Genomic DNA, 18,732 nt, shown 5'->3' on the forward strand with positions numbered 1-18,732 from the left:
ATGGGGGATAGAAGAGATGCCCAATATGTCTGATGATGCCGACCTCTGCTGGGAAATAGCTGGTTCTTGTTGGGGAATAGAATGATCAACGGATCCATTGGAAAGCGTGATTAGACCTTCTCCTCGATCCTAAAGTCTTTTCGTAATTGCTATTGCCATTTTAGGCATGCATTTTTTTGTAAACATTGATCATATTCAAATGCATATATCAATTCAAGTTAAATCAATGGACGTTTACGCAAACAAAACAGAGAAAGTAAAACAAAAGCATCTTTTTGGAATGAAATTGTATTGATTTTGAAAGAGGGCCTATAAATAGGCAATCTGTGTACAAAGAGACAGAAATCCTAATAAGAGGAAATTGTCAAAACAACAAAGAGACAGCTATGCAGAAAAAGTCCTATTGATTTTAATTCCACTACTATCATTATGTCTTCAAGCATCTCATCTCCTGCTGTCGGATAGAGGTGATTGGCTTGTTCAGTCCCTTGAACTTGGTTGAAGCTGACAGAGAACGGGACATAGTCATACGCTTGAATCCCTACTTTTTGCCTGGACCGCCTTTTCAGGTTTTCAGTCCACCAGGATACCCTTTTTTGCCCAAGCCGCCTTTTCAGGTTTTCGACTTGCCGGGTGTACATTTTTTTTTTTATATATCCCTAATTTTTGCCCGAACCCTTTTGGTTCGCCGGGATGCCCTTACTTTTGCCTAGCTACGTCGATCTAGCGGGTCTCTTTTATGCGTAGTATTTTTTAACTGTGTCCGCGTTCACGGGATGTGGGAAGTCTTCACCATCCATTGTAGCGAGTATCATGGCTCCACCAGAGAATACCTTCTTAACCACAAATGGCCCTTCGTACGTGGGAGTCCACTTGCCTCTGGGATCCCCTTGTGGTAGAATGATACGCTTGATCACCAAGTCACCAACTTGATACACCTGTCTCTTGACTCTTTTGTTAAATGCCTGGGTCATGCGCTTCTGATATATCTGTCCGTGACAAACAGCCGCAAGTCTCTTCTCATCAATCAAGTTTATCTGATCGAGTCGAGTCTGAATCCATTCGTCTTCATCTAAGCCCGCCTCTTTCATGATCCTTAGAGAGGGAATCTGAACTTCCACTGGTGAAACGGCTTCCATTCCGTAGACTAAAGAGAAAGGAGTTGCCCCTGTCGAAGTTCGCACGGAAGTACGATAACCATGAAGAGCAAATGGTAACATCTCGTGCCAGTCTTTGTACGTTACCGTCATCTTTTGTATGATCTTCTTAATGTTCTTATTAGCAGCCTCCACGGCGCCATTCATCTTTGGCCGGTACGGAGAAGAGTTATGGTGCTTAATTTTGAACTGCGTGCAGAGTTCAGTAATCATCTTGTTGTTCAAATTAGTACCATTGTCAGTGATAATCCTTTCAGGGATGCCGTATCGACAAATAAGGCTATTCTTGACGAACCGTGCCACCACATTCTTGGTGACAGAAGCGAATGAGGCTGCCTCTACCCACTTGGTGAAGTAATCAATAGCGACGAGGATGAAGCGATGTCCATTAGAAGCCGTAGGTTTAATTTCTCCAATCATATCGATGCCCCACATTGCAAAGGGCCAAGGAGCTGTCAACACGTTCAATGGAGCAGGAGGCACATGTACTTTGTCCGCATAGATCTGACACTTGTGACAGGTTCTGGAGTGATGGTGGCAATCAGCTTCCATGGTAGACCAATAATACCCTGACCTCAGAATCTTCTTGGCCATTGTATGTCCATTAGAATGAGTCCCAAAAATACCGTCATGCATGTCTTCCATAATCCTTTCTGCTTCCTTTTTATCCACACAGCGAAGCAGAGTCGAGTCATGATTACGTTTGTATAATACTCCATTACTCAGAAAGAATTTAGCGGAGAACTTCCTCAGGAATTTTCTGTCATTGATGGATGCCCCTTCAGGGTATTCCTGAGCTCCTAAATATCTTTTTACGTCGTGGAACCAAGGTTTCCCCTGTACCCTTTCAGTGTGAAGTTCATAACAGCGTGCTGGTTCATCTAATCGTTCGATGGTGATCCTGGGAGCTTCACCGTCCCATCTGACTCTGAGCATAGATGACATGGTAGCTAATGCGTCTGCCAACTGATTTTCTTCCCGTGGAATATGTTCAAATGTAATCTCTTCAAAGTATGGGATTAATATCATCACCCGCTCTCGATAAGGGATGAGATTCGGATGTTTGGTGTCCCACTCTCCTTTGATCTGACTGATTACTAATGCTGAGTCTCCGTACACACTCAAAAACTTGATTCGCCAATCTATAGCAGTTTTGAGTCCAAAAATACATGCTTCATACTCAGCCATATTATTGGTACAATGAAAACATAGTCTAGCCGTGAAAGGCGTATGGTAACCCTCGGGAGAAATGAGTACAACCCCAACACCATGGCCCAGTGCATTAGAAGATCCATCGAAGACCATAGTCCATCGGGATCCCCATTCAGATCCTTCATCTGGTTCAGGCTTTTCGTAATCCGTAACAAGCATGACATCCTCATCTGGGAACTCAAAATTCATAGATTGATAATCGTCCACCGCTTGATGAGCCAAATGATCAGCGAGCACGCTTCCTTTGATGGCTTTCTGGGTAGTATACTGGATGTCGTATTCTGTTAAGATCATCTGCCATCTCGCTATTCTTCCGGAGAGGGCAGGCTTCTCGAACATGTATTTGATGGGATCCATCCTAGAAATCAACAAAGTGGTATGATTCAACATATACTGTCTTAGTCGGCGAGCAGCCCAGGCCAAAGCACAGCAAGTTCTCTCGAGCAGTGAGTATCTTGTTTCACAGTCGGTGAACTTTTTGCTCAGGTAGTATATGGCATGCTCTTTTCGACCAGACTCGTCATGTTGCCCCAACACGCACCCCATTGAACCTTCTAGCACGGTCAAATACATGATCAGAGGTCTTCCTTCAACTGGTGGTATCAGAATTGGAGGTTCCTGGAGATATTTCTTGATTTTGTCAAAAGCTTCTTGGCATTCGTCATTCCATATCATCGCTTGATTCTTCCTCAGTAATTTGAAGATGGGTTTGCAGGTGGCGGTCAAGTGGGAGATAAATCGGGCAATGTAGTTCAAGCGTCCCAAGAAACCTCTGACCTCTTTCTCCGTATGGGGAACTGGCATTTCTTGAATAGCTCTTACTTTAGCTGGGTCAACCTCGATTCCTTTACCACTGACAATAAAGCCCAAGAGTTTACCGGATCTTACCCCAAAGGTGCATTTGTTCGGATTCAATCTCAACTTGTACTTCTTCAACCTCTCGAACAGTTTGTATAAATGATCGAGATGTTCCTCTTCAGTATGAGATCTGGCTATCATGTCATCCACATATACTTCTATCTCATGATGAATCATGTCATGGAACAAAACCACCATAGCACGCTGGTACGTTGCCCCGGCGTTCTTTAGACCGAATGGCATTACTTTGTAACAGAAAGTGCCCCATTGCGTCACAAACGTAGTTTTCTCCATGTCCTCAGGTGCCATCTTAATCTGATTATAACCCGAGAATCCATCCATGAATGAGAATACTTTGTGTTGAGCGGTGTTATCTACCAGAACGTCAATGTGCGGGAGTGGAAAGTCATCTTTGGGACTCGCTTTATTCAAATCTCTGTAATCTACGCACATTCGCACCTTACCATCCTTCTTTGGCACTGGCACCACATTAGCAACCCATTGAGGATAAGAAGTAACGGCTAGGAAACCGGCATTGAATTGTTTCATAACCTCGGCTTTGATTTTCTCAGACATTTCAGGACGCATGCGGCGAACCTTTTGCTTGACGGGACGACAGTCTTCCTTCATGGGCAGACGATGCACTACTATGTCAGTATCCAATCCGGGCATGTCTTCATAAGACCAGGCGAAAACCTCTACATAGTCATGTAACATCCGAATCAATCTTTCTTTGACACTGTTTTCCAATCCTGCTCCTATTCTGACTTCTTTTCTTTCCACTCCAGTACCTAGGTTTACGACGTCGAGTGACTCTTCATGCGGCTGTATAGTCCTTTCCTCTTGCAGTAATAGTCTGGCAAGCTCTCCAGGGACTTCACAATCTTCCTCACTTCCATCTTCGGCTTGGTAGATCGGATTTTCAAAGTCATAATGAACAGTAGCGGAATTATTGTCAATAGGATCCAGAGTGGATACGGATCTGCGCTTTGTAACGTGAGTGTGTGTAAGAATGCATAGCTTGTTTGAAAGACGACAGGAAAAATAAAGAGCGCAAAAAAAGTCCATTGATTTATTGAATATGAATATGCTTATGAAATGACAAAACCCTTAACAAATTAGCTATTGTGCCCCGGGCGTAGACACAATGCCTTAAGAAGTTCAATTGAAAAATTAAAATTTGCAATACTAAATGGATAATAACAATTACTCCTGACTAAAGGAGATCGGGATAGTGTCTCCAGCCCTCCAATTATTGAGTCCGTCGCCAATTGTTGGGTAGATCCAGCTATCCAGGTCGCAATCACTGTCAGCATCCTCTACAGCATTGATTTGATCTTTGACCATCTTTTCAGAGCTAAATCCCAGACCAGATTTATCAGACTTGTAGGGTATGTTGATCAGTTGACCCCAGCCAGTACAGCCACCATCTTCAACCACAGCTTGAGCGTCCTTCAGGGAAACCATGGCAGGAGAAGCTCGAATAACCTCAGGCACAAGGGAAGTCGGCTTAAGGACAGGATTGGGCGGAGGAACCACTTCAAATGACTGAGACGGAGTCTCGAAGAATTCACCATCCATCTCGACATATCTGAAGGTATGCACACTACTGACAATGTATTCTTCTTCCCCACACACAGTGACAATCTTTCCCTCTATTGGATATCTCAGCTTTTGATGGAGAGACGAAGCTACAGCACCTGCCCCATGAATCCAGGGGCGTCCCAGCAAGCAGGAATAGGCGGGGCGAATGTTCATTACATGAAAGGTAGTGTTGAAGACTTGAGGTCCTATCTTGATAGGGAGAACAACTTCACCGTGGACAACACTCTTTGCACCATCGTAAGCACGCACCACAATGTCACTAGGCTTCAATTCAATGCCTTTACAGTCAAGTTTATCGAGCATGACTTTCGGTAGCACATTCAAGGAAGAGCCATTATCGATCAACACATGAGCCAAAGTGATTCCCTTACACTCAATAGAAATATGCAGGGCCTTATTGTGGTTCTTTCCTGCTGGTGTCAGGTCAGCATTGGAAAAACCTAGGCCGTCGTCAACAGTCAGGTTAGCAACATAGTTTTCGAACTGATCGACGGAGGTCTCTTGAGGTACATGAGCAGTCTTCAAGAATCTTATCAAGGCATGGGCATGAGATTCAGAGGATAACAACAAGGACAACATCGAGATTTTAGACGGGGTATGCCCCAACTGTTCTACCACATCAAAATCACTCTTGCGGATGATTTTCAGCACTTCTTCCATTTCTCGTTTGGCAACGTCTTCAGTAGTAGCTTCGATCGGTGTCTCTGACTGAGAAGGGTTGACTGGTTCCTTTCCTCGGTTTTCGGGAACCGGATGTGAGATCTCTGGAGAGAAGATCCTTCCGCTTCGAGTAACTTTACTAGTCCCAACAATGTCATTAGGATTAGCAGGATCACCAACTTGCTTTACGCCATGGACATACACATCACCTCCATAATTCCACGGAATAGCTTTGCTTGAGGAATACGGGATCGGGCCAGGTGCAGTAATGATCAGGGGAGCTACTCTGGGCTCAGCAATAATCTTCACAGGTATTCTGGGAGCAGTAATCTTCACTGGCACCTTGGACCTTGCAATCACAGATACTTCTTCAATAGGGTTTTCCGTCTTAGAAACCCTTTCAAAGAGAATTGTACGATCGTCCATCAGCTGTTGAATACCATTCCTCAACTTCAGACAGTCCTCGGGCCGGAGTATGCAGAGATTGCAATCTTCAGTACAACCTGGAAATAAACCAGCTCGCAATAAATTCCTCTTTATGATCGGGAGAGGAGATGTTAAGTCCGCTATAGTAGTGATGAGAGAATCGTCATCGAGAGCATTAACAGCCTTGTCATGATTAGGCATAGGAGCAGTGATGACATTAGGAGTCTCCGGAGGCTCGAACTCAATTTCCCCAGCGTCGATCATGTCCTGAATTTTATTCTTTAACAGCCAACAATCGTTTGTATCATGCCCGGGGCTATCGGAGTGATATGCACACCTGGCATTGGGATTATAACGAGGCGAAGCAGTGTTGACATTTGCAGGAGGACCTCTGAGAGTGATTAAATTTACCTTCAGCATGCTTTGCAGTGCTTGTGCTAAAGTCATATTGAGCTTGGTAAACTGCCTTCTTGGTCTGTCTTGTCTTTGCTGGAAGTTTTGAGCTGGCGGGGCTGCGATTGTCACTGCTCCAACGGCATGGTCACCATTTTTCTTACTATGATTCTTTTGACCATACACAGCGTTCAATTCATTCTTCCCATGGTAGGACTTTTTACCGCTTGTAGAAGTAGCCGCCTGTAACTTTCCACTTCGAATGCCGCTCTCCACCCGTTCACCTGTCAGTATAAGTTCAGTGAAGCCTGATGAAGAACTCCCCAGTAGGTGGCTGTAGAATGGGCCAGTCAGGGTACCCATGAACAGGTCTACTAATTCTCGGTCAGTCATAGGGGGTTTGACCCTGCCGACCAAATCTCTCCATTTCTGGGCATACTCTTTGAAACTTTCTTTAGATCCCATAGCCATATTCTGCAACTGTAGCCGAGTAGGTGCTAATTCAGAATTGTACTGGTACTGCTTATAGAAAGCCGTTGCTAAGTCAGTCCAGGTGCGGATGTCAGAGCTCTCGAGCTGATAATACCATTCCAACTGAGTGCCAGACAGGCTCTCTTGGAAGAAATGAATCCATAGTTTCTTATCAGTGGTATGCGGCTGGATCTTTCTCACATAAGCCCTTAGATGCATCTGAGGACAAGATGCACCATCGTACTTAGTGAAAGTGGGGATTTTGAATTTGCGAGGAATGGTCACATCGGAGACCAGACCCAAACTTTCGAAATCCAGACCAGGTGTCTTCTGACCCTCCATGGCTAGCATGCGTTCTTCCAGCAGTTTGTACTTATCATCTCTTGGAGAGTACTGTTCATTTTCATACTCTTCATCCTCATCCTCAGGGTTAGAGAAATCAGCATTCTCCTCCTCTGAATCATTTTCCGCCCCCTCTTCTGGACCATTCAGGATTCCAAATTTGATTCCCGTAGCCTGTCCTTTACGCCTTCTGCCCGGGTTAATGAAGCTCACAGCTTTCTTGTCCTTCTTCTTTTCGGCCAAAAGAGCCTTCAGTTCCTCCTGCCCCTTGGATAAGCTCAGCATCATCTCCTTGAATTGAGCATTCTGAGTCTGGAGATCTTTGACAGTCTGTTCGAGATCCATTTTTCTGTTTAAGAGGCAGACCGTGAGAATATGGTCCTTTGGAATACCTGTTATGCAATGTTATGTTATGCGATGCAATGCATGAAATGTTTTCAAGGACTTTTGGAATTTAACTTTGCGTCAATCACCAGCAAGGGAGAAATATTTATTGCTAAATTTTTTTTTGTTGATCAATGTTCATTACAAAAGGAATAATAATAAAATACAATGAAAGCTCAAGTCTCCCAGGGGCGACTTCCTTTTGGGCGAAGATATGCATTGAGTCTTCGTTCCTCATTAAGCTGACTGGTGAGCTCTAGTACTTTCTTCCTTTCTGCATTGAACTGAGCTTCGAAAGTGTCTCTCTCCTCTCTCAACTGGGTCCAGGATCTTTTCAATTCCTCAGCATCAGTAGGCATGTCTGGATAAGGAATGATCTGGGAAGTACCTCCTTCGACCTCTGATTCAACAATCAATGGTCCGACTGCAAGATATGGCATGACAAGTTCGCGAGCTCTGGCGCGCACCCATCTGAGATAAGGTTCCAAAGGAATAGAATTTTTCTTCCCTAAATTGCTTCTTTTCACCATGCCCCAAGCTCGTACAAACTTTTGGCGGAGACCTTGAGGGTCATTGTCATAATCGAACGCTGTACCTTGAATAATCATTTCATGTGGACCATCCCTTCGAGCATACCCAAACTGACGTAGGGCTAAGGCAGGATTATAAGTAATACCTCCTCTTATCCCCATGAGTGGTACATTAGGGAATTCTCCACAACGGTCGATGATGATACCATTTTCTCTGAGGTTAGAACACCACCGGATGTCTGAATGGGAGAGTGCCATTATCCTTTGAGACCACTTCAGATTTTGATCATTCTTGAAGACTGATTGAGGAAGGTGCGAAATAAACCACCTAGACAATAGAGGTATGCAGCACATGAGAGTCCCTTGCCTCTTCATAGTACGAGTGTGAAGGGAATGCAAAATATCTCCAAGCACGGTAGGCACAGGGTTATGAGTGAGGAATATCTTAATAGCATTCACATCTATGAATTGGTCCGGATTAGGGAATAGCACCAAACCATAGATCAGCAATGCTAGAACATCTTCAAAAGCATGGGCATTCATAACTTTTAGGAATTCTCGGGCCTTACTTATCAGAAATTTGGCCAGTAAACCTTTCATTCCACTCCTTGTTACCCAATTAGCTTCAATGTCGGACTTCGTCATGTGTAAAGCTGCGGCAACTTCTTCAGATTTTGGCATCTTTTCCAGACCACTGAAAGGTATTTGATCCAGGATAGGTATCCCAAGCAGCTGGGAGAATTCTTCTAATGTGGGTACCAACTGATAATCTGGGAAAGTGAAGCAATGATGTTTAGGATCGAAGAACTGGAATAGAACTCTCATCATATCTTCCTTGAAACCAGTGGTAACTAAGTTGAGAAGATGACCATGTTTCTTGTTGAACTGAGCATGATCGGGGAGTTCTGACACCAAATCCTTGAGTTAAGGAGAGATTGCTACAAGATTGATCCGGATAGTCTTCCTGGAAGCCATAACCTGTTCAACAGAGCAAAGCTAAATCCCTAAGTCCTTGAAATGGTTAGTATGATGATGCTATGATGTCATGATGTTATGCAAGCGCAAGCATGTCACACAACAATTCCTCCTAGGTTTTAAGGCTTGCATGAGTTCCATAGGTAAGTACCCTCCCCACTGAAGTTTGGTTGGTTCAACCTGTCCTAGAATAGTAACCGGGTTCTAGAAGGATCTCAGATCATCGACCTTTCTTTAGGTCCACTTCAGTGCAACACCAAGTGGTTGACCGAAGCTTTCCTAAAGTCCAATCTCAAAGAGTGTAGTATCGAGTATCAACCAACCTCAGTCGGAACCGAAGTCAGTTATCTCACTACTTTCTAATGGCTAGGATGAGTCAATTAGGGTTCTAAAGGTCTGGTTAATGCTTTGATGACACCACGCGGAAGCCAAATTTTTCCTCAAGTAACATGAGGAACATCAGGACAACCAAAGTGTCGCATTAACCGTAGCTATCATTTTAACCATTCCAGTATACGCCGGATAGTCGCGATGATCTATTGCTACTTACCTAAGGTACACTAGATCCGGGTGTAGGATCTTTCACTCAAAGCCCCCCTTAAAAGAAGGAATAATAAAACATAAATGATATTTTTTTTTTAAGATGGACCTCTCTTTTTATTCCCCAGCAGAGTCGCCAGTTCTGTCATACGGTGAACTGGACCTTATTGGATTTGTAATCGCAATGTCGCGGTTAGCAAGAGTCGCCACCGACTTTTCTTTTATCCCATAAGGAAAGGCGGAAAAGAACAGGAAAGACCTTAATTTAGATTCTTAGGTTCGGGAGGTACTTTATACAAAGGGAAGGGGTAAGCACCCTTTGTATCCATGGTTATCCATGGGCTCTTAATTGCTCAATCATTTATGTTTTTTTAGTTTGAAAAAGGTGGTTGAAAAATGTATAAAAAGGTTTTGAAAATGAGAATTTAACTTTGTAATGATTCTAGCATGAATGTATACAAAGTGATTATCTCGTTTAATTTTGCAAATAGTTTAGAAAAATATAACTTGGCAATGATCCTAGTACGGATGTATGCTAAGTGGTGATTTTCTAAAAAAGGATGTTTGAAATGTGTGAGGTGTGAATAGTATATTTTTTTTGTTATGAATGAGCAATTAAGGGTTGTACCTGTCCGAGGTCTTTCCGGGCATTTCCTATTCTTATGAGGGTAAAACTGTCCTTACTATTGAGAAGTAAGTAGTTTTATCCTGGGGATGTAGAAGGGTCATCGTAGGGTCATCGGCTGGTCATTGAAGGCAACAGTTGTGAGGATACCTTAGCATTCGAAGGGACTATCATCATTTAACCGTAGGCTACACCGAAGGGTCATCGAGGAACAAAATCGTGCTTTCGAAGGCAACGTCCGAGGGACTATGATGATTTTACCGAAGGGTCTTTGCTAAGGATATCCCCATATTCGCGGGACATGACCGTAATATTGTAATCGTGGGGTAATAAAGAGAGGTCCGATATCATTTATTTAAAGTCCATGTTTTAAGTTCATTAGGTAATTATGGTGATACCGCGTTAAATCGATACATTAAAATCAACACATTAAGGATCACTACATTAAAATTAATTAGGCAATCAATATGAATCTTCACATTCAAGTGAAATAATTTAGAATCCCTCTCCATGAAGGCTTCCCATGCATAAAGCGGAGTACCTAGCCGGCTATTTCTTCGGAAGTATGCTAGCCCTTACACCATGAACACACGGATTAAAGCATCGAGGTAAAATACAATTGGAAATTGCACCATAAGATAAATATAACAGCCAGGACTTTAAGCCAAATAATGCAGAATCATCATCAGGTAAACATGAACTGGGCAGCAAAAAGGCAAAGCAGCCCCTGGCCCGGTCGCCTCTGCTTCGCCTAGCGAAGGCTCAGCGAAGGCTCGCTGCGGGCTCGCCTAGCGATGAGCTAGCGAGCGGCCACGGGTTTGAAATTTGAGAATATGACCTCAACCTGCAGCATGGCTTATGGCATCCAACACATAATTATATGGTTCAATTTCACAATATTCAAGCACATTTAAATTCTCATGCAAAACTTCAAAAGGTTTATGAATTCAATTATAATATCCTCCACAAATTAAGAACATGGAGTGGTACCATATGCCAAATGAGAGTACAAAACGATATCACATGCAAATTAAGGCACTAAAGCGGTACCACATGCAAAATAAGAACACCAAGTGATAATCATATGTAGATTAAGACCCTAAAGTGATATCATATGCCAATTAAGAAACTAAAGCGATAATAATGATGCAAACCTGTTTGCAAATCGAGTTGCAACCTTGAATTGGCGAGCCGGATTGAGTTGGGCGGCGGTAGCTTCGGAGCGGGTAAGCGGCCTTCAGGGTTTCCGCCTTCTGAACTCTTTGAATCAGCAGGGTTTCGGTGCTAGGGTTTCCTCCGGGTCTCTGTGTGAGTGTCTCCGTGTGGGTGAGTCCCTCTCTGTCTCCCCTTTTTCGTGGCAGAAGAGCAGGTATTTATAGTAGTGGTAGTAGTGACCTAATGGGCTTAAAATGAGGTCCAAAAATTCAAATTCTCGCAAGCTTCGCTAGGCGAAGGAATTGCTCGCCTAGCGAGCAAGCTAGGTTTGGGCTTTTTCTGGACCTGATGCTTCGCTGGGCGAGTGGCATGCTGAGATATTCGCTAGGCGAAGGGAATGCTCGCCTAGCGAGCAAGCTATTTTGGGCTGCTTGTGGATTAGGCCTGTTGTGAGCTGGGCTTTTGTCCATTTGATATCAGTGCCTTGCAGATCAAGTCAGAGGGTCTTGGAAAATGCTTTGTAATACCAACGGGCAAATTTTGGGGTATGACAGATACCTTCACGGTCCATCTAAGTATGGGCTTTGGTATTCCAAGGGAATCAATTGTAATTTGGTTGGTTATACCAATTCTAATTTTGCTGGTTGCAATTCGGATAGGAAAAGTACTAGTGGAACTTGGCACATGTTTTTAAACTCCTTAGTAAGTTGGCATAGCAAGAAGATGTTTTCCGTTGATTTGTCAACTACCGAGAAGGAATATGTAGCATCTAGTAGTTGTTGTGATCAAATTTTGTGGCTGAAACAACAATTACTTGATTTTGATAATAAACTATAATGTATTCCTATTATGTGTGACAACACTGGTGCTATTAATCTAATCAAAAATTCGGTGTTACACTATCGCACTAAACATATTAATATGCATCACCACTTCCTAAGTGACCATGTTGAAAAATGAGACGTTGTATTTGAACATGTTTATAGAAAAAATCAACTTACAGATATATTTACAAAACCTCTTGCGATTGAACCGTTTTTCAAATTCAAAGGGAAATGGGCATTCTGATCATCTCAAATCGTGCCTAAATATGATTTGTTGCATGCATTTTATATACTTTTGGTTTAACTTTCCTTGGAAGTTCAATAATATATGAGTGCATCCATCATCAATTCATACGCGATGTAATATTGTTATATTTTCCCGCTTTGAAAGTAAGTCTTTTACTTATGCATGTTGTTTATGTTCCAAATGCTGGATATGCTCGATGCACGAACTAATTCATGAACGTTCACATATAAAAATTTCAATTGATATATATTAATTTATATGCTTATGGTGACTTCATGGTATTCTTCTTCCATAATTGAAATACGTTGTTACTGTATAAGCTTGGTATCTATTATTAATTCTTGCATGATGTATATGAGATTACTGTTTATCTATTCCAGCATGAAATATGTTTGAACATGTTATAATTTAAATTTGTTGTGTGTCATGGTTATGATAACATTTCTGTTTTAGGTTTGAGTGGTAATAAATCATATTTTCGTCTTGCTAGAGCACATGCGTGTGCATCATTCAGAAGCACCAACGGTATATGTCACATGAACATATCTCTTTTGTAGTAACTCGAGAGTTTTTTTATTGCATTTTACCATTCATCTTTCATGTTTATTATATATGTTATTTGGCATGAATTATGGCAACTATGTTATATTATTTCTTTAATTGCTTTTATATATGTTTAGGCATTTTCAATATTTACATCATTCTTCGTGAGTGATGTTTTATTGATGATCTTATCTTCGTAAATGATTTTGTGTGGTATATTGGTATATGTGTGATATAAGATACTTATCAAGGATTATTGTGTCTCTTTTTGATGCTGTTAAAGGGGGAGAAGCATTTGCAAGATGAAGTTGGGATGCATACATTCAGGGGGAACCTTCAAGAAGACACGAAACACATCATCTCAAGTTTTGCCATCATCAAAAAGGGGGAGTATGTGAGTGCAACTTTCTGTTAGATGTATTTTGTATGATGTCAAAACTAGGATACTTTAGCATTTATGTATATTGGACTATATCATTTGAGTTTTAATGTGCTTTTTAGCATTAGAAAGCATACAAACATTTCAAATTGTGTTAGAAAAGGTTCCATGCATTAAAAACAAGTTTTTATGGGAAAAACAATGTACATGTCGACGCATACATGCTATAGGTCGACATATAGAAGAAAATTTGTCGTATGTGTCGACACATACGAGTTACAGGTCGACACATGTACCTATGTTTAAAGCATGTAGCTTATGTTTGATGTGCCACCTCCATAGGTCGACACATGACCTATATTGGTCGTCACATGTATCGAACAGGTCTACACATGACTTACATAGGTCGACACATGCATTAAAAATCTTAAAATTTGCATTCCTTTTCAAATACTTTGCATTCCTTTTTGCTTCCAACTTGCCTCTACAATTCGACAAAATCTAGGCAACACATCATGAGCATGATTTAACTGTGTCTGCTCCTCTAGTATCTCCGGATGAGTTAGCATTGGTGGATCTCCTGGAGTTGCACCATATATGGATGTGACACCCTGAAGAACCACCTGATGTACCCGTCGACATAGCTACAGTCGCTCTCAGCTTTTGGTACTATGTGCCTCCTCCGATACCAGATGACTAATATAATCATCAAACATGACATTCATATCTCTACGTGTCATGGTAGGAGGAGTAGAGACAACAAGGTGTGTGCGAATAGTTTGGGTGTAGTCGAACTGCCACATGACCCGCTCAGACATATGAGGAAATGTTAGACGTGAATTGTAAGTTAACCATCTGAATATAACACCATGTCGTCAAATGGTCGCGTCTCACGGTGATCGACATAACTGTTAAAGTGCATATCCTCGACTACCAAGCGATTAAGATACACTTAAAATAGATCTATCGTTCGGTTCCCTCTGAGCGGGAAAAATTTAGAAGCACACGACATATCCTCAATATAGGTCGGTACATACAACCAGTCGAAGATGCTTGGGAAAGGCTGGAGGATCCAAGTCTGAAAAGTGTTAGAACATATGAATCATCAGTAAGGGTGTTGAAAAATATAATGAAAATGACACACAAAAACTAAAATACCAATAAATATTACTATCAAAAGTGTGATGTTACCTATCACATGCTTCGTCTTCCACCTACAACCATCAGATAACTTCGAGTACATGTAGACAAAACATCTGGCCCCTTAGTTGTACTCATGGATCCGATCAAAGTTCTCAAAGTATTGTAGGTAGACGACATCCACATAAGTGGCACTATTGTCCATAAAAAAACATAGTGCCAACCAAATATAACAGGTATGCTCTCATAGCATACGCTCTATGCAGCCCCACTTGCTCGTCATCATCTCTAGTCTACTCTGCTCTAAGGAACTCATATGTATATACCTTTTTCAGGAATTCAAACCTAGCATGATCCCCTCTGATTTTTTCCATCTCCCTCAAGGCAACCTCTGGGTCAACTCCTAGATGGTCTACCATTAACTCGAGTGTCTTATCTTTGCTAATTGTCCCATGATCTAAAAGCTCCCTCCTAATCAGAATATGCAACAGACACGATACATCATCGAGTGTGATAGACATCTCACCAAGTGATAAATGAAATGATGAGGTCCCAATGTGCCATCTATCCACGAATGCATTAAGCATCTTGTGGTTCACTGTAACATAACATGTATTGCACAAGTCCTTCATCCCATATAGGGACAAAGCAGCATGAAACCACTCGTCATTAGGCTGATGTAAGCCAATAATCTTCCACCCATGGTTAATGAATTTCAGCGGATCACGATCCTATAGAAAAATAAATCATCGTCAAAAACTTGTAATATAATAATAAACGTAATTTAAAAAAATCAATCCAACTAATTTTACCTCACTGTCTCAGATATGTCTGGCAGTATGGTTCGGGTAAAGTGACAGCAATGACAACTCTAACGGGCCTCCTCCAAATATGTGAGATGGCACTGGCTCATCAGCCTCATTAGACTGAGGTGGCAATGGATCATCATCATGAGGTCCCTCCGATGCCTGGGATGACACTGGTGACTCGGGTATCTCTGGCGCTTAAATAGGTGAGACATGTCGCCTACGGAAAGATGGGGGCAGTGATGCGTCACTAGGTGACACCTGTCTTATACGGGAAGAAGAAGGTGAAGAAACATAAGCCCCAAAAGTTGACGCATCTGCATGAACCGGGTTAGAGGGAGCATGAGCCTCTAGAACTTGACTTTTTTCCCTCAGGACAGATGTATGTTGTACAATCCTCTCGTGCCTCAGTCTGTCGTATTTATCAGTCATAATGTTTGTAAGTAAACCAGACAAGTGTCACACGTTACTACAAGCAACCCTATAAGCAAGAAAAGAAAAAAATAGACAGATAAATTATGGATATGCATCTCCGTTTCCTAGGAATTTAAACGTTGAAAAATCATGAAGATACATCTCCGAAATTTCTTGCAACTTTCTTCTTCGTCAATGGCAGCAATGCATAACTCCAAACCCCCCAAAAATAATGCACGGATTGTTACTTTTAACTAGGGGTGACAAACGGGCATGCCCGCCCCGTTTAGGCCCGCCCCGCAAAAGCCCGCAAAAAAACGGGGCGCGGCGCGGCGCTCATAGTTAAGGATGCGGGCTTAAAACTTAGACCCGCCCCGCAAAAAAGTGAGGGCGGGGCGGGGAAAGCCCGCGGGCACTGCACTCTTTAAGCCTAAAAATGCAAAAAAATTATGTAAATACATGTGCCCGCAAAAGTCCGCGAAAAAAACGGGGCGGGACAGACACATTTGAGGGTGAGGGCCTAAATCCTTGACCCGCCCCGTACAAAAACGCGGGCAAAACGGGCTCGGCCCGCGGGCCGAACCCGTTTTGCCACCCCTACTTTTAACCATCAAACACGTTTCTCATTATGTGCAAAATATCAATCATGTAGAAACTATCTATTTCATAACCTAATCATCAATTTATACAAAAACTCAAAAGTTTACAAAAATAAAAATCTTACAAATTGAATTTACTTCAGTGTTGTATGATCTATTTGTTGTACTTGATGTTGGTGGAAGAAACTTTGAATTTAGTTTATTGATTCTGAGAGAATGTGAGTTGGGAGTTTAAGAAAGGTTTAGAGTTATTTTTTTAGAAGTGAAGAATGAGAATGGGTTCTGACACATTTTAGAACAAATAAATTAAGTCAAAATTTTAGAAGCGAAATATTGAAAAAATCACAAAGATATATCTCCCTAAATTTTAAATTAAGTCAAAAATTTATTTATTAACTCATAGTCAAACGTGGACTATAAATTTCTACTTAACTCTTATAGTTTACTAAACTAGTTTTGGGACAAGTTAGCTAAGTGTGTAACAATCATAACTAGCTTAAGCTAACAATATCATAGTTTCATATAGACAACAAATAACAGATAAATGAAATAAAATCATATTCACTAAGATGGGTTGCCTTATGAATATAATACGCCCTCACTCTTCACTCTGAGAATCAATATCAAGTACTTCATTTTTCATTCAAAAAATACTTCCTTCATTTATAACAATTATGCATAACTATTTTACATGGCAATGTTCTTCATGTATCTCAGGACAACAAATAAAATAGCCTTCCTTAACAATAACAGCCTCGTTGATGATATCTTAACCTCCATAATTTTGTTTGAATACAATTTACTCTATAATTAACAACTTATATTACTGAAATTCAAGATTCTTAAAAGAAAATCATAGAACTGAGTTACTCAAATTTCAAAATCAGAAATAATAATAAATATCCAAAATTCAGTTAGATGGTTGTAACACTAGCATTATAATGAACTGATAACACGATCATTTCCAATCAATACTACACATTCTCTCTTTTCTCCTAAATTGCTGTCAGAATAATCATCAATTACAACCAACAGAAAACCAAAAAGAAACCCTAACCCTAACCCTAACCCCCAAATCCGTAGAGAGTTCTTCCCTGTCTCTTAAGAGCATAAACAACATCCATGGCAGTAACAGTCTTTCTCCTAGCATGTTCAGTGTAAGTAACAGCATCACGAATCACATTCTCCAAAAAGATCTTGAGAACACCACGTGTTTCTTCGTAGATCAGACCACTGATACGCTTCACTCCACCTCTGCGAGCAAGACGGCGAATCGCCGGCTTTGTAATACCTTGAATGTTATCCCGGAGAACTTTACGGTGCCGTTTTGCTCCTCCCTTTCCCAAACCTTTTCCACCTTTACCACGGCCTGACATTTTTTTCCTTTTTCAATGCGTGATTCGAAAGTTTCTTGAAGAAGATTGACTTGTGTGTGGTTTATTTATGGGTCTTGTTTGGGGTTTGATGAGAGTGCGTGCCCGGGTGAGTTTCGATGGGTGTTTTAGACCGTTGATGGGATACTAAGCTACAGTTGAGATATCAGATTAGACTGTTAACGGATCGATGACGTGGCGCCTTTGAAATTTTAGAAAATGTGATTTTTGAATTTTTGGCGCCTTTGAAATTTTTGAGATGGTATCGCGCCTACTAAAAATACTAATGTCATTTGTCCCAAAATAAAAAATGGAGAAAGAAATTCCGAATAATTTTGTTTGCTGAAAATAATTTGTAATCCAGGGAACATTAAAATGCTAATAACATCCTAGTCATTGTTTTCAGAATTTATGATAAAAAATACTAGTAGAATGAAGATCCCTTTTACTTCATAATTTTTTTTGTGAAATTCAATTTAATCATTAACAAACTTAAATTAACTTTTAATATTTGACAAAACTAAATTAGAACAATTTAACGTTTCTACGTTTATATTCTATTTTTGGTGATGAATGGAAGGGAAAAAAAGAGTTTATGAAAAGAATAATTATTGTTGTGAAATAAATTTTTATTTTGTAATAATTATTGATTATTAATAATATTTTATTTTTATTCTATCTATTTTTTTTAAAAAATTATTCTGAATTGGAAATGCGAGAATAATATATTATTTCTAGATTTTCTTTTTTTTCTCTTACAATTCGATTGAATAATTTAATTCTTTTGTTAGATAATACTCCCTCTGTTTCTTTTTAAGTATCATTTTTTTACTTTTTACACATACTAAGAAAGTTAATCATTATTGTTATTTTTCACACAATAATTATTCTTTTACCTATAATACCCTTAATTATATATTACATTTATTTTACTTTTTCTCTCTGTAATAATTACCTAGGGTAATTTTAACAAAAGAGCAATTAATACTACTTTGAATTTTGCAAGTGACAATTAAAAAGAAATATTTTTTTCTCAAGAAAATGACACTTATAAAAGAACGAAGGGAATAATAA

General features: G+C 40.7%; 1 protein-coding gene across 3 annotated transcripts in view; it reads right to left on the minus strand.

Moving 5' to 3' along the window:
* LOC127100338 (histone H4) overlaps positions 1-17,712 on the minus strand; it is an 80,854-nt gene extending 63,142 nt beyond the window's left edge. The window contains exon 1 of one of the 3 annotated variants that reach the window (XM_051037468.1): positions 17,577-17,712. In XM_051037468.1, the coding sequence (XP_050893425.1) occupies positions 17,577-17,661 (85 nt within the window). In that variant the 5' untranslated portion in view covers positions 17,662-17,712. The remainder of the gene's footprint in view (positions 1-17,576) is intronic. The other 2 variants (XM_051037470.1, XM_051037467.1) reach the window with 2 other exon arrangements.
* Between the last annotated feature and the right edge of the window lie 1,020 nt (positions 17,713-18,732).

The sequence above is a fragment of the Lathyrus oleraceus genome, chromosome 7 (assembly GCF_024323335.1).
Source record: "Lathyrus oleraceus cultivar Zhongwan6 chromosome 7, CAAS_Psat_ZW6_1.0, whole genome shotgun sequence".
Taxonomy (NCBI): Eukaryota; Viridiplantae; Streptophyta; class Magnoliopsida; order Fabales; family Fabaceae; genus Lathyrus; species Lathyrus oleraceus.